Below are 27,078 nucleotides of genomic sequence, written 5' to 3'. Positions count from 1 at the left end.
GCGAGAGCGTGCTCGGGGGGGGAAGCGGTCTGTGGGAGGGAGCACCGGGGGAGAGGGAGCACCGGGGGAGAGGGAGCACCGGGAGAGAGGGTGATGTTTGTGAGGTCCCGCGGAGTGGTGATAGGGGGGGGTTCCGTTGTTGCGGGCCAGCCGCCGGGAAGGGGGGGGGGGCGGGGGGGTCAAGCCCGGGCAGCCGTTAAGGAGGGTGGAGTGGGTGTGTGTGTGTGTGTGTGTGTGTTGAGGAGGGTGGAGGGTGGAGTGTGTATGTGTGTGTTGAGGAGGGTGGAGTGTGTGTGTGTGTGTTGAGGAGGGTGGAGTGTGTGTGTGTGTGCGCGCGCTGAGGAGGGTGGAGTGTGTGTGTGTTGAGGAGGGTGGAGTGTGTGTGTGTGTGTGTGTGTGTGTTGAGGAGGGTGGAGGGTGGAGTGTGTATGTGTGTGTTGAGGAGGGTGGAGTGTGTGTGTGTGTGTTGAGGAGGGTGGAGTGTGTGTGTGTGCGCGCGCGCTGAGGAGGGTGGAGTGTGTGTGTGTTGAGGAGGGTGGAGTGTGTGTGTGTTGAGGAGGGTGGAGTGTGTGTGTGTGTGTGTGTGTGTGTGTGTGTGCGCTGAGGAGGGTGGAGGGTGGAGGGTGGAGGGTGGAGAGTGTGTGTGTTTTTTTTTTTTTTTTTTTGTGGACCTTTGGCCCGTCACTCCGCCTCAGGCCAATGCGAGGTGTGGGGGGGCGGGCCAAGGGGGTGGTGTGAGTGTGTGAGGCGAATGAGAGGTGTGCGGGGGCGGGCGGCCCAAGGGACCAATGAGATTGCCGCTAGGGACACCGGACATCCAGGCAGGCAAACATACAGTGCTTTCACTAATATAGTATAAGATATATGCACGTGTCACAACAAAATCCAAACTCTGCCTCCAACTCCTTTATCCAATAAAAAACTAATTGTGTGAAAGCAAAGCCAACGCACAACAATCTCTAACTGGCTTTTATACATCGGCGCACCAAGACGCGTGAATTCGCTATTCTTCTTTGGGTCAGTTCTGACAAAAATTACATTTAGCAACGCCTTATATTTGGGGTCCCAAGTCTTTAATCAATCTAATGAGAAGTTGGCCGACACCAACTTATAATATGTCATCAAGAGGGTTGGACAAGACATTTAAATGATTTAAATGTCCCGTCCAACCCCCATGATGATCGAATAAGGCCCTATAGTGTCCCCCCCTTATGACGTAGAACATCAAGCGGCTGGACAGACCGGACTGACTGCTTCGCACGTTCAGAGCTGCTCGGGGACAGAGAGAGGCTGCTTTTGTCCCTCTGCGCAGCTCACCCAGACTGTCTGGCCCGGGAGGATTAGCGCTGCAGGGGTCCCGCTTTAATTCTCCCAAGCCGCAAAAGGTACCGGTTTCGGGCGCCGCGGATTTCAGCGTTCGTCTGCGGCTCTGAGAACAGTAACTCTGGATTCATCTGTACATCGGATTCCATTTAACGTCGCAGCAGCACGGAGGTAACGCCGCCGAGACCCCGGCAAAGATTTACTGATCGAGGTTCAGTTCTAATGTAGTTTTTAGAGCCCCAGACAAATATTTTTATACATTAATATCAAAAACAAATACCAGGGCTGTCTCTCCCCCCCCCCCCCCCCATACAAGAAAATAAGTGACGAGGGGAAGAAAAGCAACGGAGAAGTTAATAGGATCAACCAAGAGGGAGAGTGGCCTGCAGCATTACCTAGCAGTGAAAAAGTCCGTTCCAAAACACGGCTTTTTGGTTACTGTCTTGTCTTATGGACGCTTGCCTATGTAAGGTACCGTATTCTTCTCAATAAAAATGTATCCTCAGTAGCTTCCCCCCAGCCAACGCCCAACCCCACCCCACCCAATATCATGGTCAAGCCTAAAATGTTCCAGAGAACTTTTTATAGAAATGACAAAATGTTGAAATGACAGCATTTTAATTACCTTTTTAATAATCTCCCAAATAGCATTTCGTATATGTGAATCATACTGTACCAATTAGGAAACTCTGAAAAACTTTAGAAAGTACTGGCACTGACCAGCTCTGTTTTGAAAAAGTGAAAGTATTCATCTTTGCTACTGATTCTTTTTGGTTTGCTATGGTGGTTTTGAGAAGGTACCAGAGCATTAATACAGAAAACGTGTACATTTTCATAAAACCACAGCATACACTTTTTTGGAGTACCTACCAACATCCAGTATCCACAGTGCAGCAGGGTGACAGCAAGTGTGGCGTTTTGTTTTACGGGGGGGTGGGGGGGTTATGGATGACACACACACACCGTTTTAAATTTTAAACTTTGTTAATTTCATCTCTGGGGACCCCCTGCTTCAAGAGATGCTTACATCAACAGGGTATCCCTGTGAAGTTTAAATGCACCGGTCACACGGGCCAATACGAAGCCGCAACGGCTTTCTATTGGCCCGTGACATTTGAAAAAGTCATTGTTAGGCGCATAAGAACCCTACCTGCAGGGGTAGTGGCACCGCTACGGAGGTAAGGATCTCTAGAAGCAGAGCCTCCAGAGCGGAAAGTAACTCTGTTCAGCTTCGGAGACCCCCTGCTTCAAACCAGTAATAATAATAATAATAATAGAAAGAAGATTCATCTCCACGCATTCTTGAAAACATCTCCTATATTAAACTAAGTCACAGTTTACTCTTCAGAGAACAAGTTCACACTTTTGCATCAACACAAGTTCAGATGTAAAATCCAAAAGCTAGAACATTGGACATATGGCTGCACTAAAAAGCAATGCAGAGTTGGTGAGAGCTAGTGTAGAAACAAAAAGACCCAAGACATTATTTTAGCTTCCATGGTTCCTATTGTCTATATCCCTGTGGATGGTGCTCTTCCGCTTTAAACTGAATATGGCTAAAACTGAGCTCCTCAAAATTTCCCCCACAATCCAGACCTAATATCCCCCTTTTCCATCACAGTAAAACGGTACTACTGAAGCATCTATCCTGCCGCCAAAGCCCAGTGCCGGGGAGTGATTTGACCCTTTCCTTCCCTATTCAAATTCACAGCATGGATAAAAATGTGTTGTTTCTTCCTCTGTATTATTGTCAAGATCTGCCCTACTGCTAAAAATCCCTCTAATGCCTGCCCTTATCCTCTCCCATCTGGATTATAACATACTGCCAACAGGTCTCAGTGCCTCGTAACTTTCCTCTTTCCAATCTATAAATAATTCTGCTGCTGGAATAAAATTCACGGTCTCCAAAATAGTCTATGCTCATCTCCTCCTTAAATGCCTTTCCATCAAATTTCAGGTCAAAGTTCTCCTCCTTACCTTCAAGACTCTCCACTCATCTGCTTTTCCCTACAAAGACTTTGATCTGTCGTTATGCCCCTGTTCATCTATTGCTCTCTATCTGTATTGGGTCTCTTTCCACCCCTTCAGCTCTCTCTCTCCTTAAACCTTTTCCCTTCACGGTCCCTCACCTGTGGAACTGCCTCACACTCCGTATATTACAAACGCCTGGTCTCCCCACCTTTAAACGCCGCTCTTAAAAGGAAGCATTTCAATAACAGACTCATGGCTACTGTCCCACAACCGCTCCTACACAACTATTGTGGCCAAGCACTGCCATCTACTGCACTTACTCCCTCACCTGATGTCTCCCAACATACCACTTAGATAGCAAGCTCTCCGGAGCAGGGATTTCCTTTCCTTTTTTGTTGTTGCATTTATTGTATTATAATTTTTTGTATTGTATTGTCTATTTTGTAAAACTCCGAGTATACTGTGGACACTATATAAAAGATGTACATACATGGCAATTAATAGGTGGGTGAAACTGTCAAAATCCGCTTTGTGGAATTTCCCGAGCTTTCCATTCAAAACCTGTTCCGCGGTGTAAAATCCGTCAGTAATTGTTCTAGTTTCAATCCGTGCGGATGAATCCAAATTTCACCATTGAATCCAAGCTGCGGATTCCGCAAACCGTTGGAGGATTTTTAAAAATTGTACTCTTAGAAACTTTTACAATCCTCCATTGGATTGCAGAAATCCGCAGATTCGATTGTCAATGATAAAAAAGAAAAAATATCTGGAAAGCCGAATCGCCCTTTTTGAGCCAGATTCGTGGAAATCCGCAGACCAAAAGAATGCGGCAGATCAAAATCCACCAAAGTTATTTTTCCCATCTCTAGTAATTACAGCTGCTGGACTCTACTTGTAATTTGTTACCAACCTCAAAGTGACAATCTGTTGATGTAGATTTAATATATCAATTTGGTGGTTATCGCAACAAAAATATCTATTTGTTGGGTTTTAGATGTGGGACGCTTGTTGAGATTGGAATCTATGAAAATACAAATATCTTCATGCAACCAATTAAGTTATTAGGTTAATGGGCCTATAAATAAGAAGGGAAGTATGTCCTGATAAACCCCCATCATTAAAAGATAAAAGGAGCACAAAAATAAAAGCGGCATAGACTAGATGAATGTACTTTTTCAGTAATGAGGTACTGTAAATAGCTCACAAATACAGATGTAGCAGTCTTCATCGTTCCCCTATGGTGGGATTTGTTGCTGTATGTGGCACCAACATTGGAATATTATGGAAACTCTACGATATCCCATTATGGAGTATGTTGCGCTTTCTGGGGAAACCGTGAAGTCTACAACTGCTGTAGCTTTTGGAAATTCTTCCTTCAGTCTATATGTAACAGTGAATGTATAAACTGGGAATGAGGTGATGATACGCAATGGTTCATCATCCAGCAATGTTTTGCAATAGAAATCTCCATACTCAACCTTGGTGGGTGAAACGCGTTGACTTTAATTTCTGCCCATCTCTTTGCTCGTGGCTTTTAAAAATATATGCGTATATACACACACACACACACACACACACACACACACACACACACACACACACACACACACACACACACACACACACTGTATACATACATACAAAAGCAGATGGCCTCATTGACTTGTGAAGTGTTATTTCAGCCCCATAATTGTATTAGCTTCATACAAAGCAAGATGTTCCTCTTCAAAAGGGATATGAACAAACAATAAAGTTCCCCCAACACCAGAGAAATACAGAACTATCTTTCAGTTTCATGACATCCCCTACAATATAATTTATTAGGCAGCAGAACTGCTTGAAATAAAGACGTGACACAAATATTTAGCAGTAACTCTTAAAGATTCAAGAATGCAACAATGTTCCATTACGAAAAAATAATTCCAGTGGGAAAGCCAATGGCAAAGAGGTCCCACTCCTCGGGTCAAATGTCACGGAGCAAACACGGGACAGAACGGCTTGGAATTTCAGTAGAACCCTAACAAGTTGCTTCATTCGGTTTTAGCACAGGGCTGCTAATTAACTTTTCCTGGCCTGATTGCTACCATTCCTCGCCACCCATTTAACCCCTTGGCTTTGAGAGGAGAATAATTATTAATGCAACACAAGCCTCTCTGGCAGTGGTTTACCCATGTGTCTTTCACTTCCACTGTAGCAGCAAATAGTTAAAACTCCCAATGCTAGTGGGGGACAACAAATGTGAAAAACCTCAGTCCCTCACCCCTCGGGCAGAGACATCTACAGCAGTATTAGCAACACTGATTCCATTGTCCAATTAGGGAGGATATGGCTTTGCAAGAAATAATATATAGTGCTTCAAATAACAATAACATTTCTCATCTGCTGTAAATTCAATACATTGTAATCTAAACGGTTTAAAGCAGAGTTTATAAATACCACTGGGCTTTAAAACATTCCATTCGGAAATAAATGGTGAAAAACACAAATCAAAAGCGCTCTTATTTGTGGAGTTTTTTTTTTACATTTTTATGCGCACTTTAATATCATAAAATAAGTTTCACTTGTGAAAGAGCAATGGCCAGTAACATATATACCAGCAAAGAAACGCAAACAAAAAGCAAGACAAATCGCTGAATTGCAGTACGAGTGGAGTTGTGAGTAGAGTTGACTGGCAAACAGTCTCATCACCAAAAGACAGAATGATGGTAGAAACCCTCCAAAGCATGTGTTTCACCATGGGAGTGGTGTTGGTCAGCTACATTCAACCTAATAAATATGCCACAGTCCTTGGTTCACTTGTGTCCCAGGCATAATCGTCTAAACTCATTACTATAAGCATGGCCTTCAATGCACTGTACAGGCCATGGGAACAAATGCAATACAGATACCTCGGTCACTCCCCCCTCAGGCAGGGACATCCACAGCAGTATTAGCAACACAGATTCCAATATTGTTTCATTAGGGAGAACATGGCTTTGCAGGAAATAATGTATAATTAATAATGCTTCAAACAATAACATTTCCCATCTGCTGTAAATTATATACATTGTAATCTAAACTGTTTAAAGCAGAGTTGATATATACCACTGGGCTTTACAACAGTCCATTCGGGAAGAAGTTGTCGTCTTCACACACTTGAAAGCTATTTCATTTTAAAAACATATGACATTGTAAAACCCGGACATGGTATCGTAAAGCAGGCAACTGCGTAAAGATGTTCAGCTAACGTAATAACCACTTTAACTAAGTCAAATGCAGCCTGCTTCAACACGGTTTAGTAATAGGAATAAGAAAAAAGTTATACTGTATGAACAGCTGTTTGATTCAAACCTCATCAAGTATCGGTCTGTGGCTGGGTTAAAAAGTAATGGAGGCGCGAGAAGTAGAAAATTGTAATTAAATTCCCATTGGCTTTTTTAGTCCTGTGCGAGTATTATTGAAGTGACAGCACACTTCCCATGGGGCTGCCGGTATGAACACAAGGAATTTGCCACATTCTTATTACATACCATAGTAGAGGAGGCTGTTGGTTAGGTGCAGAACACGTTCAATAAGGCTGCAAATAGAATGTGGAATGTGGTCATATCTGCATGTTGCCACGTGATTACAGTCCCAAGGTATCCACTGGTCAGACAGTAGTGCTATATGGCGGTAGCAAGTACCACTACTGTATTATTTACAAACCTTAAAATTGCAAGCATTTCTGGTGCCAGGGATACACTTGCAGCCCAGCGCCCCAAGTTAAAGGCAAAGGATAGGGATGTTGACCGTTTGTTCAGCATAGGAGGTTGGGGTGCCTAACAGGGTCACTAAGCGTAGAATAAAAGGGCATGGAGTCCCCCCTTCTAGGAAATCACCAAGTCAGAGAACGGGGGATCACAAACTTAATATGGTATGTTATAGGTTTTATGCAAGGTGAAGAAGCCAGGATGGGAGACGGAAAATTGTAGGATCAAGCTTTCAAATCTGTAGAACACAAGGCATGTGGGCAATAAAACCGCAAACCCTACCAGTAACATGCTACTGTCCGTGTAAATATGCACTTTGTACATAAGAAAACAGCGGCATCAACCTCCTACCTCTGCTTATTCGCTGTTTCTCCCCAGAAAGGATCCCGGGCGTGTCGATTATACTGATGCTCTCCAATACTGGGTTGGGTAGCTGGGCACAGACAAATCTGTACAAAACAAAAACAAATGTGGTCAGCTCTAGTTCTGATCATAACATAAATGATAAAGCTGTACTGTAATCTAGTCTACTGTACATGTATCCACCATTAAACTCTTCGGCAAGATATTATAACACATGCCAACAAATCAGAAACACTGACAACAGCACTTGTATGTACAGGCATACCCCGGTTTAAGTACACTCACTTTAAGTATACTCGCAAGTAAGTACATCTCGCTCAATAGGCAAACGGCAGCTCATGCATGCGCCAGTAAGCACATCCTGAACAGCAATACCGGCTCCCTACCTGTACCGAAGGTGTGCGCAAGCGGGGAGACTATAAAGCCTGTTACAAACGCGTTATTTACATCAGTTATGCACGTATATGACGATTGCAGTACAGTACATGCACCGATAAGTGGGAAAAAGGTAGTGCTTCACTTTAAGTACATTTTCGCTTTACATACATGCTCCGGTCCCATTGCGTACGTTAATGTGGGGTATGCCTGTACTCTACAAATCAAGCCCGGACAGAAGAAAAAAAAAAAAACACACAACACGTGGATTTGCAAATATACACAAGTGCACATATTACATGAACTGGAAACTTGATGTTTATTCATGAAACTTTCCAGTTACTCTGCAAATACTTTGTCAATTTTTCCCCCAATTTGTTTTCACACATCTGCCTTATTGTGGTATTTATCTATTGCAAAGAGCGGTCATTCCAGTTCTGAAACTTTACCCTCCACAAGACAAAAGAAACCAACATATATGACGTCAGGCCCACTGACTGCTTTCTCCCGGCCCCGGGACTTAAGTATTGACCCGAGCCCTGGCTTGTTGAGCTGGGCAACGGGTTCTGAGAGGAGTGGTGGCAGCTGCTGGTTGAGTGTTGGGTGTATGAGCCACCTGCTCAGTCTGAAGGTGGTCTTTTTGCAGACCAGGGTGAGCCCAATAGAGGAATGGACCAGGCTAGTTACCAGAAAACTGGCCTCAATTCTGGAATCTGCCCCAGCTCGTCACCAGGCCCAGTAGAGTTGTCCAGGCTCTCCATCCCCACCCCCTATAGTCAGCCCTGTGTAATGATTAAACGTGCTATATTATTACAATGTAATGTACAACATCATGTTACATTGGCAAAAAATAACGCATAATAACTTTTTGTATTGCACCCCCTCCTTAGACAGAAGTAATGGCAGGGACACGTTTAAAAGGCAAAGTCCCCTCCAAAAAATAACTGGTCTTTAAAATGTGATGCTATCCTAATTTTATTATTTTTTTAGCAGATTTTCATTGTACTGTATTCATTTTATATTTAAAAAAAGGCCCAACGCCTGCTGTAGTGTGTTTACATGGCAATGTCTGTTTTATGGCTAAAATAAATCAAGGGCCATACAGCATTTACTGAGCCGTGCCAAGTCATATGGCATCCAAGAACCGGTGCACTTGAAACGACCATAGGGCGACTTACAGTTTAAAATCTGGGCCACACTTACTTGCCAAGGACAGAAGGCACTGCCGCCGGGATGCAACCATGTTACCAAAGTACTACACTTCAAAATATACCGTGTATAAAATCTAAAAGGACAGATCAATCATTTGATATTTCTGGTCAGTCTAATACATTGTGATATTGTCTGAGCTTAGAAAAAAAAACCTTGTGGCTACAATTGTAGATGGGATTTAAACACTATCATATGCCTCTCACTTAGTATACTCATTCATCCTGAACAATGCAACGCTGAACCCGCAAACACTGAAGATACACAGACCCAGCATTTACACAAGTGTATCTGAAGACTAAATACATTGGCATGTGCAATCCCCACATACTGTAGTTCAGTCATTTTAGTTCCACTGAGAAATGCCCAATTAGAGTCTGCAACACAAGAATCCTTGTCATACTGGTGTGGAACGTCTGCTGATTATATTCACTGTAAACAAGGTCAGCTAGAGCTGACACTTCCCTGCTGAATTATGAGCCTTGTGTAAATTCACATAACTACACGTTCTCCATAGAGTGGCAGATTTTCATGTGACCATTACACTCGGAGGAAGTCCAGCACTTCAAAGGGTTAACCCCTTGAGTGTTGCCTGATGCAATAGTAATCCTTTTTTCTTGTATAGCACCAACCGTGTACACAGAGCTGCCCTGTGCATCTTACAATGTAATTTTGGTGCTTGAGGTACCCGAGATAAAGTATCCTGTAGAAGTTAGTGACCATAAAGTCCCATTGTGTTGCTGCATAACGTAATAGTTCAATCACGGGAAAGTCTAGCGATGGGGTGAATTCTTATTAAACAAAAAAAGGGGAACATCAGCTATAGGCAGGGACTCACTGTGAAACGCCCGAACTCTGCTGACAGTTTTTAGGCCTGTAGTCTAATACGTCTTAAGCTGCGTCCATGGTAAATTCAGCCTTGTGGAGGCGCGCGGAGGCTGAGGGAAAGCGGGTGCTTTCCCTGGCCATGGTTCACGCGCCGTCCGTGGGCTTGTCTAGGCGCGTTCCAGTGACGTCACAGAGCTGGTTCGTCCTTATTGGGTGAACCGCTCACGTGACCGGCCAATTGCACCAAGAAATCAGTTTTCCGCGTGCCCACACGCTGCATAGACGTGAACACTGCCTTGAGGCAGTCTGTTCGCTCAGCGTGCGGACTCGTCCGTGCGGTCTGCCATACCATGGACAAAGCCTTACTTTTTTGCAGCAACATAGAGGACGTTTCTCGGGTCTTTGGTAGTTTGAAGAGAATTATTCGCACCGGAAGATGAAATAGAGAGGTCCTTGTTTAATCTTGGGTTGGGTGTGCCACACAATGTCAATCTCAATATCTTCCCTCCCCCTGTGGACATTTATTATGACTGCCGATGGTGGCAGAACCTACATGAAGGTCCTTCACGCAATATACCTTTGGGGATAGGTTAACAACAGGAGCCTACTTAAGCCAAGTTTATTTTTTTTTTATTACAAATATTATTCTTAGTTATGCTGGTGGCCTGAAGGTTGGGGGACATAATATAGCTACTGTACATGGTTTGTATTTGGACTGACATTTTATATAATATTAAAGGGAGAACATTAAACCATGAGTAGCAAGTAAAAATACCCCTTGTGAGCACATTTACACCCGACAGGCCTACAACCCTGACTTTCCCCATTATCTTAACAGTTTCACAAATTAGGTGGAATGTTCAATTTAGATTTTGTTCTTCACATGAATTTGTAGAGTTTGATAAATAGGTGCTTTCTGACCATTCAGAAGCTAGAGATACAGATATATTAGAATACAAATCAATCCTTTACTTTCCTTTTTAGTTTTGGGCATCACGAGACCGAAGGAGGGTGGGGGAGGGAGATTAATATAGACACAAATGCAAAAGAGAATATACATAAGTGGGCAGTTAAAAAAAGATGGGTAAAAACCCCCACAACATTTGAGCAACGTTATGTACTTTACTAATTTGTTGCAGGTTGTGATACCTTTTAAAAGGGACCAACATGAGAGGTCTCCATAGATGATTAGTGTAGAGGTTTCAAAAGCTATGGAGGCTAGGATGTAATCTATGAAGAAATGTCATGTTGGACCCTTACCCTCCAACCAGTCTACATTTCTCCAGGACCAATATGGTTATTAGAACTTTGAACTACAATATAGCGATGTCCTTGTCCACATAGGGCATTCTAGTTAAAAGAAGGGAAAAAAATGAAAACGAAGGAGGCTGTGCGAGTGCACCAGAAGATCAGGGTGCTAAACCGTATGTTTATGTAATTGCAGACATCTCAGGTCTGCAAGTATATAAATTTGTGAGATCTTTTAACGTTGTAAAAAAATAAATAGTTATTCCGACCTCTGAGTCTTCATTTAAGCAGACGAGTCCATTTAAGCTTTGAGCACCTTCCTAAGTGAGTGGGATTTGACAAGTCATGAAATTCCATCCACATGGGCCATACAGGGCTTTAGATTTGGTGCAAACTCAATTCTTGTGTATTTTATTGTATTGCTGTACGGTGATGGTGTGAACAAGTGGTACGAACGTCAGAGTGGACGAAACCAGATCAAGACTCATTGATCATTTTGTCCAACCTCAATTTATCTTGAGCACAACACATTAACAGGTATTCATTGTACATGTAAATCCTCTGTATTTCTAGTATAGGCAAAACAAATCAATCACTTTGTTTTTGTTTTTTTACATCACTTATTTAAGAATGAACAAAGCGAGCAAAGACCCGAACCTTCCCAATCTTCACAGGCCTCCCGACAGCACCTGTGACCACTATGACCGGTGCTACACATCATCTAAGGATCCAAATCTACACACCCATCATATATGATTGCACAACATTCTGTAAAGAAGAGTTTGATTCTACCAACTGGTGCCAGGCAGTGAGGTTGTGCCAGTCTCTGTGCTCCAAACACATGAAAAAGATGTGCCACATCAACACACTGACCTATTTAGGAAGGCGTTCCCAAAAGCGTTCAGTTTTCTAAAAGGTTTCTTGGGATCCACCACCAAGGCATTGCCGGGTATAATCCCCTCGACGTCACCTTGCATCACAGCAATGAAGGAGTCTGTAGTGGGCTCTGGTCCAATCCTCATACCTGGAAATTCTTGCTCCAGAAGATATCTGTGAACAGAGAAAGTAACTAACTGTAGGTCACTGGAATTTTATACAGGAACCTCCAATGTTTCACATCCATTATCATTGAAGGTGAACCAACGTACAGATGTGCCGGTTCTATTACAAGGTCTTGAGGGCAGGGCCTCCTATCCCAAATGTTATTTTGATGTATTAAGCACATATCTGTCCATATCTGTATTACACACACACACACACACACACACACACACAAAAGTATTCTCTCTGCTTTGTTATAAAGTGTCCAGATCTTCCCATTTTGAAAGCGTGTGATAACATCCCCGAGGCTCCTACAGGTGCAATCCATCAGCCGCCATCACTGAATAGTCCATGAGCTGGCTTACTTCTCTTATTTATTTGCACCAGTTCTTACTGGCAAACACAGGGCACAATCCACTGTGCTATGTGAGAACACTAGGACGCCTACATGTGCTACGGCTCTAACAAGCCAGTGTCCCATTACTTGTCTAGTACCTTTATCAGTACTGCACAGAGTTTAACAGAAATCCAGAATGGGCACTTAAAATAAATAGCATGTAAAGAACCTTCCTACCGTGTGAAGATATAAAAACTCTCTCCAAGTCTGTTGAAATAGATTGTTCCTTCCTGTCGCATATTTTACAACAGGTAAATAATAACTTGTGTGCTCATTTGTAAGTTTGCATGAGAAGCACCTTGCGATGACCCATCTTTTTTCTGTAAATTGTCAAATGAATACCAAAGAAGAATGGTTAGGGGGTGGGAGGGAGTATTATGGAATGGGAGGGTGTGCAGACTGATTAGAGAAAATAAGTCTTTGGTGCTAGACACCAAAATGATACATGTCTACAAACTTTTTGTCTGCACCCCCTTTCCTGCTCTCCCCCCCACCTTTTCTCCGGCGTTATACGACACCACGTTGCCATGGCGATGTGCCGCCAGAGACAAGGTAAGGGACTTGAGGTCTTGCGCGCTCCCCCAGCATTTAATTAAAATGTTGTGGGGAAGAGCGCAAGGCCTTTGTAAGCAATTCTCCGTAATTGTAACAGTCACTGTCCGCTACAGATGCTCGTTTACCAATAATTGTCAGAATAAAGCAGAAGTGATCTGTACCAAGTAACTTTTTGATAGGTAACAGATTACACGCAAAGCATCAGTCTCTCCCTTTGTACTAACCAGAGGTTGGGGGATAAGCATTACCCACACTGTATCAAATTAAAGCACGTCCATTAGAGATCGTGCATTATATAACGCCTCCCATTAACAGTCCACTGGCGCTCTTCAGTAGCACCTTGTGCATAAAGTTCACACATAAAAGCCAAGTACGAGTAACACGGACATTGGATAACTCCGGCATGACTGTTCCTTTGAGAAAATTAAACTAATGTAACATCCCGGCCAACACACACACCCAACACATATCCTGAACACGGGAGGTGGAAAACGTCTAAGCAGCCTTAGTTTTAAATACATGTCACAGTTCTGCACACTTTTTCTGAGCATCCAAAACTCTAGTTATGTTGAAAGATAGAGTTTGTCATACATGTAAATTAGGACCTTATTCAGATATATAGAAGATATTTACAGTTCCTTTCCAGTATAACAATCCCTAGCCATCAGGAACTCTCAAGCGGCTCTACTGAAAATGCACCATAACATACACTTAATGTACAATGGCCGTGTTCAACTGCTACAGCATTCATAATCCCAACAGTATTACCTCCAAGATATTATGTATAACATCTACCAATGTCTTATAACCGCGTTCTCAGCAGAGCCAACAAAGCTACAAAAACTCTGGTCTAAAACTCTGTGGTTAGACCATGACTAGAATAACATAAAGATGCCCACACCATTAAATAGCACAACAAGCGTATTACATTAGCACGCTGCTCGGATAAATGGAAATCCAGCGCTCCGTATTCTGGCCCATATTTACTAAGCGGTGCTATTTCAGAATTTACCTTTGCTGCTCATTCACTTCCACTGGGGGAATGTGGCTTATGGAATATTACAGCTGGCTCAATGCAGACCACAGTGTCTTTCATAGTGTCAAAAAGGTGTAATACATGTTTGGCAACACTATTCTGAAAATTAAAGTGTTGCCTTAAAATCAATATGACTACACACTGCTAAATACAAAGGTTAGTGACGGTGTGTGGTGTACTAGTTAACATGTTGATCTTGAATACAGAGACTCCAGTCTCAGCCACACACTTCCTTCTTAACCTGGACCAAGTCACTTTCTCTCCTGGTGCGAAACCGAGACCCAGACCCCCGTGTGCCACTGCAGATTGTAACTGCATTATCCAGTTGTGGGGATCGCAAGCTGAAATTATTGTATCGTTTTGGGGGAAGCTCTGGATGGCTGAAATCACGTGGTCATACTCAGCACCCACTTTTGCTGTCAGAACACAACCCATTGAATGCCATAAGAAACAGAGAGAGAGACAGTAAAAAGGTTATGAAGAAGACCTGTTTGTTTGCTTAATTGTGTCAACAGATCTGTTACAGCAGAACAGTGAAGGACTTGCTGCCAACGTTATTTGAAGAAGAACACAATGATTCATTGCGACACAGTCTGTCTGTTTTGTTTGCAAGTACCAGACACCCTTCACACATACGGGGGAAAAAATGATTGAGTTAAATTTTTACAGTCAATTTACTGACTGAGCAGAGAGACTGCCCCAGTTGCAGGTGGCAAACCAGATTAACAATGCGTTATCAGTGTCTCTATTTTACAGAGAGAGGGAAAGGCGACTGCCTACAGAGAAAGATAATCACGTGATTGCTTGGAAGCCACTTGATACATTCTGTGGACTTCGGCAACTTGACGGCAGTTCTTGCCATAGTGATAATCCAGTGAGTGACAGGTCAAGAGTGATTACGGACAAGAGCCCAATAGGCTCACCTATTAAGGTTCTAGGCGTACTTAATAGGTACAGTATAGTCCCAGCTCAAAACAACCCAGACTCTTACCAGTTCAGCCAAGTTTAACTGACATGTTGCAAATAAACAAGAGTCCTGTTATACTAGCGATCACTGCCTCGGGATAATTATAGGGATTAAAAAAGGGACAGTCTCGTGTATTACCAACAGTAAAACATTGACGAACTATCAATCCAAACACTTACACTCGTCTAATTCAACAACCAGGCCCCAGTGGCAGAGTGTTACGGTATTAATCACAGGCCACGGTTCTGTTTGGTCCTACGCGGGGCGGCCCCTCTCGTTAAGGATGGGCCAGGGAGTTAATTGCTGGAAGGCAACGACTGTTCAGCAAACAGATGAGGATTTTGACAGGCGGAAAACATTCCAAAACCTACGTACCAGGCGGGCCAGCAATTCTGTGCAATGCTTTGGCTTGTCCTTGCAGCACTGAAGGGGTTAACACCATTTCAATGTATCAAAAACCGGTTAAAAATAAGTTAAGGTCAAATTTAAATAAATACTTTGTCTCACTGGCCGTTGTGAATATTAATAGGCTAGGACGCTTCTCTTTCCTGAGACCGACACACGTATCATTTTATGTAGTATGGATAATACGAAGTAGAGAAGGATAATAATGCGAAAAATTAAAAAATTAGAAAATGTGTCTTATTGCTATGTCTATTTTTATAGCACGATGTATTTCTCGCTCTATACAACACTGCGACTACAATAAAGTACAGAGAATAAATAAAACAGTATTAAACAAAGCAATAAAGGACATCTTTCCTTGACAGAGTTTACAATAGACTAAATTCCTAATAAATCTATATTCCGCTGCAATTTTGCATTTCTGTACAGCTTTCTTGATGGAAATCCTGACCCCAAAAAACACTTGAGTTACAGTTAACTCATCAATATCAAGAAATTGGCATCTTGCAGATGAAAGTAATCATTTGTGCATTAGGGGGCTTGTCAATGGCAGGATTATATTGCAGATCATGTTTATCCAGTAGCACGTGCAACCAATATCATCCTAGATTACAACAAAGTGAAAAGTGACTCCCTTACTGTACCTAAGTAAACCCTCCTTGACATTGGTGTGTTATTAAACAAGGCCAGGATCTGGTCTCCGACTTCCATAGAAGCTCATTGGCAAAGATCAATAACTTTCCATTAAAATGTCATTTTGGCACAGATCACCCAAACATCACCGATTTTGATCCTTGGTGGGACTTAATGGTAATGCTTACACAGCTGTGAAATGATGCTCCCACATGTAAGAGTATCACTACTTTATTTTCTATATATGTGAAAGGAGCTTACTCCCTATCCTGTAAATGTGTGTGTGTGGGGCAACATGAAACCCACGTCGCTGCTTCAAAGGGGTTAAAAAGGCCTTAAAAAACAGCTTTATCAGCACATAGAATTAAGCATGCTCTACTGACAATGCAGCACTCAATTTCAATGGGGTTTTGAACACAGGTTCTGATGCAAGAATGGTCACTAGCATGGTACAGATATACTTATTGTTATTGCACCAGTTATTGTGCAGGTAAACCTGGAAATCATGACATTTCCCAAATCGCGGCACCATCAAATTAAATTGCAAAATCGCACAATAACACGTTAAATCTCACGCAAGCGGTAACGCTCTACGGTGCGATAACATTGGCAACAGATCTATGGTAACCATGCGCTGAACTCACCACACAGATACATTACCTTATGAAGGTAGTTTTCCCAGTTGAGTACTGTCCAACCAGCAGGATCATTGGTTTGTTATCAAAATCTGCATCTTCCAGGGCAGGTGAATGAAACTCATGGAATTTGTAATATTCTTCCAAGGGCAGCAGCTTGGTTTTGTAGAGTTTCTTCAGCCCTTCGCTGACAGTCTGGAAAACCTCAGGATCTTTCTTTCTTCTGTCATCAGTACCCAGCCAGCTAAACATTTTTTTTTGGATGTGCTACTACAAATGCAACCTCTTAATGATATCTAGCAATGAAACTGTGGGGAGGAAAATGCAGACTTAACGCTGGCAGCAATGCTCAGCTCTTCTCCTGTATATTTGCACTGTACTATCTTACCAAGATGCAGCTGTTTTCCACTACTTCATTAGTTGATGTAATATTCAATAAAGAATACAAGCCAAAAAAAAATGCAATCAGATCTTGTGCTTTTCCCCCCCCCCTTTGCTAGTTGTAGTTGACCTCTCAAGAGCATAAATAAAGAAATAAATAGGAACCCTATGAAAATCCAAAGCCAAATATATACTTATTCCTACAGGGCTGGCATGACATGCAAATAGGGGGGGGGGAAGGTTTATTTAAGGTATGCAAAATATATCTTTCCTGTAGCGCTCATGTTATTCTAGGGACGATGAGCCAGGGATGCACATCAGCCCCTTTTCTCCAGCTGGATTTAAATGCCAGCAACCCAGGAAACTGATGTACACCGGAAATTCCCATCTGTGGGCAGGCGTCCCGGCTGTCAGGAGGGAGTGAAGCAGGAGAGGGCGGGGCCATGATGACGTAGGTGTGGCGTATGCTGCCTTGACAAGCACTGCAGTGCTGGGCTGGGCACATGCAAACCCTGGATGGGAATCATTCTCACTAACGTGCGCCACCTGCAGGCCACAACCAGCATCTACATGCAGCCTATTTCTAAAACGAGCCATGGAGAATTTGTATAAAATCGTGACCTAATATTAATTTTATTAAAACGCCCATGCTAATTGGGCATATGGCTAATGAAGATGCAATGAAATACCATCATTATTTTATTCATCCCTTAAATACTAAATGACCTGATTTAACTAATGCACTATATTTGGTCTTAAACTGCTTACATTGCCTTCCAGATGATGGGATTATGCCAGTTTTGTGAAAATACAAAAATATATGTATCCAAAGGCTGATTCTTCTTGGCAGAAGCAATACTCAATCTATCATCCAGTGCAGAACTCTTCAACCTGTTCTCCACAGGGGCCAGATCAGAACACATGTGGGAGTAGGAAGGGCCACAAGTTTATTGTAATGTAATATTAGTTACATTTAAAAAAAGCGAAGTTTCAAAATGTTTAAGCATGTATATATCTGTGCCATACTGTATATATTTACATTGCCTTAACTTAAGTGAGTTTTAGTGTGAACAATTGCACTTTGCTCCTGCTAATTTCATACCAGTGTGAACAATTGCACTTTGCTCCTGCTAATTTCATACCAGTTGCTTGGGCAGCTGAAGAGCCCCAAGCTCTAGCATATGATTTTATGATGACACGTTGATGCCACAGGTGCCTGCCTGTAACACATTGCAAGGGAGAATGTGACATTGGTATGGGAGAGTCTCCACACTGCCTCCCTCCTTCTGGAAATTAACACAGTCGTGCTACATCTGTACAAACAGTCACTGCAAATAATACAGCTACTCACCCTCCTGTCCATTCTTAAAGTAGCAATCCTGCTTTAGTTTTTTTTCTTGAACCAAATAAAACACCAGGTTTGACACAGGGGGTCTCTGGAGCTGAACTGTGTTCATTTCAGCTCCGGGAATCCCCTGCTTACGGAGATACTGAACCTCCGTCGGGGGCGCCGGTAGCAGCTCTGGCTGGGCTATGTGTGGAGATGATCATGGCGGCTTAAATGTCACGCAGGCCAATAGGAAGCTGTGACGTCATCCCATGCGGCTTCCAATTGGCCCAGGTGACCAGGACTGTTAAACCTGCTGAGCTGCTACCGGCGCCCCCTACGGAGCTAAGTATCTCAGGAAGCAGGGGGTCCCCGGAGCTGAAATTAACGCTGTTCAGCTCAGGAGACCCCCTGCTTCCCTCCTATTAAAAAAACAACATGTTCTGCTCCTGTAAAGTGCAATAACAATGAGGAGAAGGAGTGGCTCAGTGAGTAAAGACACTGACTGACAATGAGATTGCCGCCTGGTTCAATTCCCAGTGTCGGCTCCTTGTGACCTTGGGCAAGTCACTTTATCTCCCTGTGCCTCAGGCACCAAAAACATAGATTGTAAGCTCTACAGGGCAGGGACCTGTGCCTGCAAAAGGGCCTTTGATAAAGGGCTTCCTAGCCTGAAACGCATCAGAGTGGGTTCTGTCTCCCCCCTTTTCATACCATGTACTAATAAATCAATGTTTTTAACCCTTCACTGTTGGTGCTGGCTCCATTCTTCAGCTGTGCTCCGCTGCAATCTTTGGATTTCGTGCTTATGCTACAGTATTATTATTATTATTATCTATTGTCTAAAACAAGTCTCTTTTCCTAATGTCCTTTTGTAATAAGACTGTTTGCAAACTGTTACAGATAACGGGAGATTTCTAATCCACAGTCTTTTTTTCTTTTGATGTTTTAATAAAAGCACTGTGTAGTCCTACTGTGCCTGCAAGCCTCCAACATACCAATTAAATTGTAAGCCCTTTGGGGCAGGGCCTCCTTTAGCCTTATGTTGTCATTTACCTGTTGCACTTATCCCCATTGTTTGTAATGTATTTACCTTATATTGTAATGTTGTAAAGCGCTGGGTACATTGTTGGCGCTATAAATATATACGATTATACATGCATGTTTTATTTGGCCATTGATGGCAGCGTAATTAGTTTAAAGAGATAATTCGGAAGAACAATAATTACCATATACTGTAACGACACAAACCCGCCGAAAATAGAAAGTGACTCATTTTACTTTCGGGTGGATTGGATCATTCTAAGGAAGCGAATTACACAGAGAGGTTGTTTGTACAACTTATTTGTAAAAGTTTCCGTAAAAATGATTATAAACTGAAATTGCTACTAAATTTGATATTTACAGTTACATTTACAATTAGTGTTTTCATAATGAATTAAACTCCTATTTTAAATGGAATATATTTCCTTCTATATGTATTTTATTGTACAATGTACTGTATTTCACATCCCTTCCCTCTTTTTTTTTGTTACTATCCCGCACAAAATAAAATAAAGTTAAAAAAAAAAACATCCTTACTTGGAATACTAAAAAGAAATATATCTATTTTTAAATTGTACCTTTTTACCACAACTAAAGTTGAGGTACAGTATTTTTTTATTCTCCCGTGGTTGAAATAAAGACAATATGGATGCCCATTCCTTTCTTTTCCCTTCCTGTCTCTTCAGTTTATTTTCTTTATACAGATGTAGCCAGGCTGGCTGTTCGTGGTGCCAGAGAGATCCACGGAAACCTGACAGTGGCATCCCACGTCAACAGGAAATATCTCCGTGGGGGTCCCGTCTGGCTTTTACTGTCTCCGGAGCCGAAGTGTCCCTTTTCTGTATGTCTTGCCCATAACTTTATATGTGTGAATCAGTTCCTCCCTCCACCTCACCTAGGTTTTTACCAGCCCCCACACTACCCACTTTAACCCTTCAGTAACCACGTACTAGTAACTACAAATCTATTTGCAAGAGCCAACTGGTGACATCAATGTAAAATGTCAAATGTGCCACATTGGGTGTCAAATCCCTTGACCTCAGAGCCTGCGAGATACCAGAATGCTACCCCACCAATAAAGGCCAATGGTACTCAAACCATGGCCCGCATCCCCAAGCCATGGAACACACAGCCACAGCTGCTCAGACGGCCCACCAGCGAGAATGGTCCCCAATGTACCCATAGCACAACAGGCCCTGCCCAATCGCCACTAATTGACACCACTGCTGTGGCAAGTTTACCCAGCACTTATCCCCCCTCCCCCCCACACCAGCCACCATGACAGAGGCAACACGCCCCAACATACACATATAAAAGGTGTAAAAAAAGGTAGCAAAAAAAGAAGTGCAAGTATTGTTCTGTAAATAAAATTGAACTGGTGTATCCATAGGAAAAACACATTCCCAGCTAGCTCAAACTCCCACACCCACCACATCATGAATATATATATATATATATATATATATTTATGTCAAAAAGAGTGCTACTGGGCGTGGCAAATGTATACAACAAAAGTCAGGGGTGCCCAATGCTACACCCAATAATAAATATTATTATTATTGAAGTATTTAAACTTTCTACTTATTACCTTATATGTTTTGTTAATTGGATGTAGCATTGGGCACCCAGTCTTTTGTTGTATCCATAGGAAAACCTAAAAAAAAAGTAACGTACACCTAAAGGAATAAACAGCATAATGCACTGGAAAATAACACTACAATGTTCATTACATACGGTAGTTAAACTGTACATGGCTCACAGAAAACTCTGCTTATAGTAGCTAACATGTCACAAATGTGTAAATAACCCACTTGCCAGATGTTTAACCACTTGTTCCAATTACAGTAGTTTGGAAAAGGATGTAATAAAAATCAGAGCGGCACGCAATGCAGGTTTGGTACGCAATCGTGAATACCTTTTCTTTCTTTTACATTTACAGCAGATGTTTTCTTGATCCTATTTGAGAGGATTTGGGGGTGTACCCCCCCTTTTTTTGAAAGCACATGTACTGTATATTTCTAATTTGTGCTGTTTTTGAAACATAAGGCCTGGGACATGGCACAGCAGGCCGTGCTGAGCTGCGCTGAGCAGATGCACTTACCCCCTGCATCTGTGATCAGCGCGGCTTTAGCAGCCTCTTCCGCATGCGTGCGGAGACTCAGAAATTTTGAACAGACAAGCAAGTTTAAATTTCGGCGCTGAAGGGAGCAGAGGAGCGGTCACGTGACCAAAAACAGCCAATGGGAGCGAGGGACTTGCCCCGCCTCCCGCCACGCCTCCGCCTCCGTCACGCCTCCCGCCACGCCTCTGCTCCGCCCCGCTCACTGCCTTGCCTGCCAGGACGCAAAAAAGCTCCTGCTTGAGCAGGCGAGGCAGAGCAGGAGCGCGGATCAGCGCGGCCCGAGGCACCATGTCCGAGGCCTAAGGCTTGAAAGAGAATGGGAGAGGAGCGTCTCAGTGAGTCAAGGCACTGACTGGCCCTGAGTTTGGAGCAGGGAATCTGGTTCAATTCCTGGTGTCAGCGCCTTGTGACCTTGGGCAAGTCACTTTATCTCCCTGTGACTCAGGCATCAAAAACATACATTGTAAGCTCCACAGGGCAGGGACTGTGCCTGCAAAATGTCTCAGTAAAGCGCTACGTAAAACTAGCAGCGCTATACAAGAGCATATTATTATTATTATTAAAGAGCACATTATGCATGTGTTTTTACATAAGAATACTCAATGTGCATGTCTTTCTCAGGCAGAGCTGTCAAGGGTGTCCCACTCAAGCGTGTGAGAATGTGAATGACACCCCTCCTCACCTCTGGAGCAGGGGATCCGGTGACTGTCGGGCGTGGAGTGTGTGACCAGTGCCGGACTGAGACTTTATTGCGCCCCATTTGGCGCCCCTACTCACCTCGTTGCCTTCTTTAAATATCCTCAGTCTCCCCATTTGCAGGGCACCTCGTGCGGTGGAAGCAGCTACCGCCGATTGTGTGTGGGCGAGCGAGCGCACGCACTCACACACACACAGGACACTCATCTGTCTGCCAGGACAACATTTTTTATTTCTCGCGTGCCAATCTGAGTGTGTTGTGTGTTTGCGGGCACTCACAATTGGCAGCGGCAGTACCCAGTGTAGCGGTTTCTGAAGGCGCGCTCCTCCATCTCTGTTTACCTTCCAAACTGCATCCTCTTGGACATCATGCAGCTCGGAGGGGAAGCAGAGATGGAGGAGTGCGACTTCAGCAACCCGGACCCGAACTACCACCGCCATTTGTGAGTGCGCACACACACAAGACACTCAGCTCCGCGGGAAATTTCAAGTCAAGTCCTGGCTATTCACGGCCAAGCTGAGTGTCATGTCATGCTCTATCCCATATGTGGGGCGCACCGCCACGTAGAAGCGCCTCGGACCAACCTACGTGACGGGACACTTCATGACAGTATGTGAGCACGTTGGCCTCTGTTGTTTTGGTGCCACTTTTAGTCGGCGCCCTCGGCAAGAGCCGGCCAGCACGCCCCTTAATCCGGCACTGTCTGTGATGCCAGGGGCAGGCTCAATGACATTGAGGGTTGGGTCAGTGAGTTTGGGGGCTGGGTCGATGACATTGGGGATGGACGTAAGAAACCGGGAGCATGATTTAGGGTTGTGTCTGATGGTCTCTCAGCACCATGTGATTGACCTCATGTTGTGAGACACATTCCTATATTGTCAGACTCATGGACATTGTATGAGACTTCACAGGGCTACTGTACACAGGTTCCCAAACCTGCTTCATTGACCCCATTGTCATGCAGGGACTAGACAGGAATTCTGGGTAGCGGCAGAAACATCCACCGGCTTTTGTTTGACTAAGGTCAATGGTGTTTAACGCAGGATTGGATGCAACGCACCTTAATGAATTTTCCTCAAAGTAATGTATGCTGAAAGGCACTGTTCTGAATGCCATGCCTGAATGCCATGCCACGTATCTAGCAGTGAAGTATGTGCGGATACACACGTGTCCTCGGGCGCCGGCTGCTTCCTCATCAACAACGAACAACAAGTCACAGCAAACAGTTGGCTTCATATGGGGAATTTCAGGCTTTGTTAATAATGTATTGAGTTTTAATAGGACAAGCACTGTGAACATACAGAATAAGAACATAATACACAAATATCATATGTTGTATTACAAAATAACCATATCCTAGAACAGGTGGGGCCAACTCCAGTGCTCAAGGGCCACCAACAGGTCGGGTATTAGTGATATCCCTGCTTCAGCACAGGTGGCTCAGTCGTTATGATTGAGCGACCTGTGCTGAAGCATGGCTATTCTTAAAACCTGGCCTGTTGATGGCCCTTGAGGATTGGAGTTGGCCACCTGCGCTAGACACTATTTCTAAAGCTCAACATTAAAGAAGAAATATGATATAATAATAAAGTATTTCTGCATTAACAGAAGTCTCATGTATTTTATTGCAGTCCAAAGAGCACGCTCTATCCATGTTAGAGATAAAGATTGATTCTTTTTCCAGTACCAGAAATACATACAGTCTTCAGTGAGGTGACAGATTTTTATAGTTAATGTGTAATATAAAGAATATATTAAAGGATGGGATATTTTAACCTTGTTAGTAAAATGACATACTTGCAATCATCAATTAACTTTTGGAGAAAATTACCATAATAACCAACAAGAACATAGTAGTTGCTCTCTCCTGTAGAATATAGATATTTTCCCATTAATTTCCCCAAAGGTCTGGGAGATGTCGGAGCCTTGTGCCGTAGAGCTGGGTTTCTCAAACTGGGGGGCGCGCCCCCCAGAGGGGCACTGGATTTCCTTTGGGGAAGGGGCGGTTGCAGAGGCCCTGCGCTCTTCCCCAAGGCATTTAAATGAAATGCCAGGGGTTCGTGTAAGGCCTCTGCAACTCTGAACTTGCCGAGGTTCAGCCGGCTTCAGATGACGCGTTGACATGGCAACGCGGCGTCAAATGATGCTGGGGGTCATGTGCCGTCACATGACACCCGTCACCATGGCAACGTGCCACGTGACATCACGTCACAGCACTTGAGGCTCACTCCCCTTCATAGTCCCTCTTCCTTCACCAGCCATGTTACTGGCTTAGCATAATCACATGTCCATGGAGAGGTACCTGCTAGGGGCAATGTTCTGGTGTTGCTGGACAGACACAGGGGGTTAAATAGACGCTTGATAAGAAGGCGAGCAAGGTGGCTGCCTTGTGCCCCGCACCTTCGGTGGCCCGCACTCCCTCCTCTCCATCCTCCTGTCAGCGCCGGGATCCAACTTTCACCTGACTGGAGGGAAGAGCTTGTGGTGGGACCCCCTCCGGGGCCCCCTCTCCTCCAGCTTGTGGTGGGTGTGTGTGTTTTCTCCTTTACGAGAGGGGTCTTACCTTTTCCTGAGTGAGCCGCCTCCTGTAGCATCACGTTGCCATGGTTACCGACGTCAAATGATGCCGCGTTGCCATGGCAACATGATGTGATGAAGCCGCTGTGACGTCAGGATGCTGCGACGCTTCCGGAGTATGGCTGTTCGTCAAGGTAAGTCCCCATAACTTTTTGCAAGGGTGGCTCCCACTGCCAACGTGCTGCCTTGGGCCCCGCAAAGCCTAAGGCCAGCCCTGATATAATTGGTCCAATTAAACCAAAGTTGAACTGATGATCTTAGTATCTAGCAGATTGTAAAAGTACTATGCTAATATAAGTACAGTGAATGTACAAAATGACACGCCTCCCCCTTTTTCACTTCCACTTAATGTCCATCTATGTACTACCTATTCCCTGTTAATATGTAACTCTTCAATAAAATACAAGTTATAAAGAAAAGACTGAACCATGACTTACTTTACTAGTCTATTCTAGAGGTAGTTAGTTGCAGTTAAGGTGCTGAATTAATGTATGAAAAGGTTCAATGGGGCGTTCCCATAGAATTAGAATTTCTTCTATATGTCTAAATACTTTATTTTAGCCATAGGAGGACATTATCTGAAAATTGTGACATAGCATCTTTAAAAAACAAAAACTTTCAAAATGAGTCATTTTCTAGTGTAACCCCTGGTAAGATGTATGCAGCTGACACACATACACTGCCCCTTGCCTGCAATAGGAAATTACAACTCCCAGGAGGCTGGATTAGGGAGCCACTTCTGGTGACTGGTGATGGGCAGGGTCTCAGCCAATGTGATTGGACTCTGGAGAGGCGGGACTAAATGAGGCGATCTGGAAGAGCCCCTGGTAGAGCATGCAGGGACAGATCTGCTCGAGCCTGAGAGATCTCAGGACTGATTGTTGGGGACCACAGGCCAGTCTACGTTCCGGCTGTGTTAGTGGATGCTGGCTGGAGGGAGAGCAGTTAACGCGCTGGAGGCCTGGTGGAGCAGCCAAGTGAGAGGCGCAGGAGGAATGCACACCAGCAGAGGGGTCCTTGATGGAAGCCAAATAAATAGATACTGAAGCGTTTTGCGAACTTACATGTGTAACAGTGTATGTCTCTTTATACCTGTCTTTCCCCCTGTAGAACAGAACAGACCTTTCTGGCGCTGTGGTTGGAAGAAACATGCACAACCTGCTTGCAATATATAATGAATATCACACGATGAATCCAAATCTTCAGATGACCATTGACCTCAAGGAAAAGGGAGACAAAACCATGGAAAACACTACCATAGTGTATTACCCAAGTGGCAAATTGACTGAATAGTTAGCAGCGTTACTGGCAGAAACTATTTAATATTCCATATGGAAATAAGATTGAACATCAATCTAGCGTGGATTACACTGGCGCCTTTTACCGCTCTTTGGTAGGTGTTGGATTTCCGTCCTCTCGGGACGCCTTGCCACCCGGACTCCTCCGAATCTGCTCCGCACCTCTGCTGACGTCACAACAAATTTCTCCTACTACGGTGTCCGCGCTGTGCCACAAGTCCTATGCGTTTCGAAACTCACAATAACGGGTCTCTTCATCGGGGATGAGCTCTAAGGTGGGTACGGTCTACAATTAAACTCAACGAATCACTTATTAATTATATTAATTGAATATACTTAGATTGACTACTGATGATACCTTAAAGTTTCCTACTGATTACTATATTCAATACATCTGTCCACAATTTGAACAGGTATTGCAGCACGCATAGTTTTCCTTATTTATAGGGAAAGTGGGCTACACTATAAACATTATTGTAGCCTGCTTCCTTTTGTCTGACCGAAAGTCACGTGTGGAACATTACATAGAGACGGAGGACTCGGTCCCCCACCTCAGCAGTCGGTGTTGTCTGAGGCAAATAAGAGAGGTTACACTAGTAAAAAGTTTAATATCTTTCATACACTCAAATGTATTAAACTCAGCTTTTGGGGGAGAACACTAGGCCTTACTTTCATCTTCTATGGGGGTAATATTTTTATTTCTTGATATGTTCTCTACAAAAGGCTGTGCTCTTTTCTCAGTCTATCACTGAGACTATCGCTGTGGGTCTGTGAGTATGGGGGTAAGTGCCTGGCTCTATGAATATGTGGGTGCGGGTTGGAATATGAGGGTAAGAGTGTGGGCAAGTGTGTGGGTTTGTGAGTGTGTGGGTCTTTGAATATGTGGGTAAGAGTGTGGGCAAGTGTGTGGGTGTGTGA

General features: G+C 43.7%; 1 protein-coding gene across 2 annotated transcripts in view; it reads right to left on the bottom strand.

Annotated features, from left to right (window-relative positions):
* Positions 1–17,491, bottom strand: part of EHD3 (EH domain containing 3) — a 65,695-nt gene extending 48,204 nt beyond the window's left edge. Inside the window, exons 1-3 of one of the 2 annotated variants that reach the window (XM_075595462.1) lie at positions 16,740–17,491; positions 11,919–12,095; positions 7,374–7,471 (exon numbers count right to left, since the gene is read on the bottom strand). In XM_075595462.1, the coding sequence (XP_075451577.1) occupies positions 7,374–7,471; positions 11,919–12,095; positions 16,740–16,966 (502 nt within the window). In that variant the 5' untranslated portion in view covers positions 16,967–17,491. The remainder of the gene's footprint in view (positions 1–7,373; positions 7,472–11,918; positions 12,096–16,739) is intronic. The other variant, XM_075595463.1, reaches the window with a different exon arrangement.
* Positions 17,492–27,078: the final 9,587 nt, after the last annotated feature.

The sequence above is a fragment of the Ascaphus truei genome, chromosome 4 (genome assembly GCF_040206685.1).
Source record: "Ascaphus truei isolate aAscTru1 chromosome 4, aAscTru1.hap1, whole genome shotgun sequence".
In the NCBI taxonomy this organism is placed as follows: domain Eukaryota; kingdom Metazoa; phylum Chordata; class Amphibia; order Anura; family Ascaphidae; genus Ascaphus; species Ascaphus truei.
This window is presented reverse-complemented; position numbering and strand designations above follow the sequence as displayed.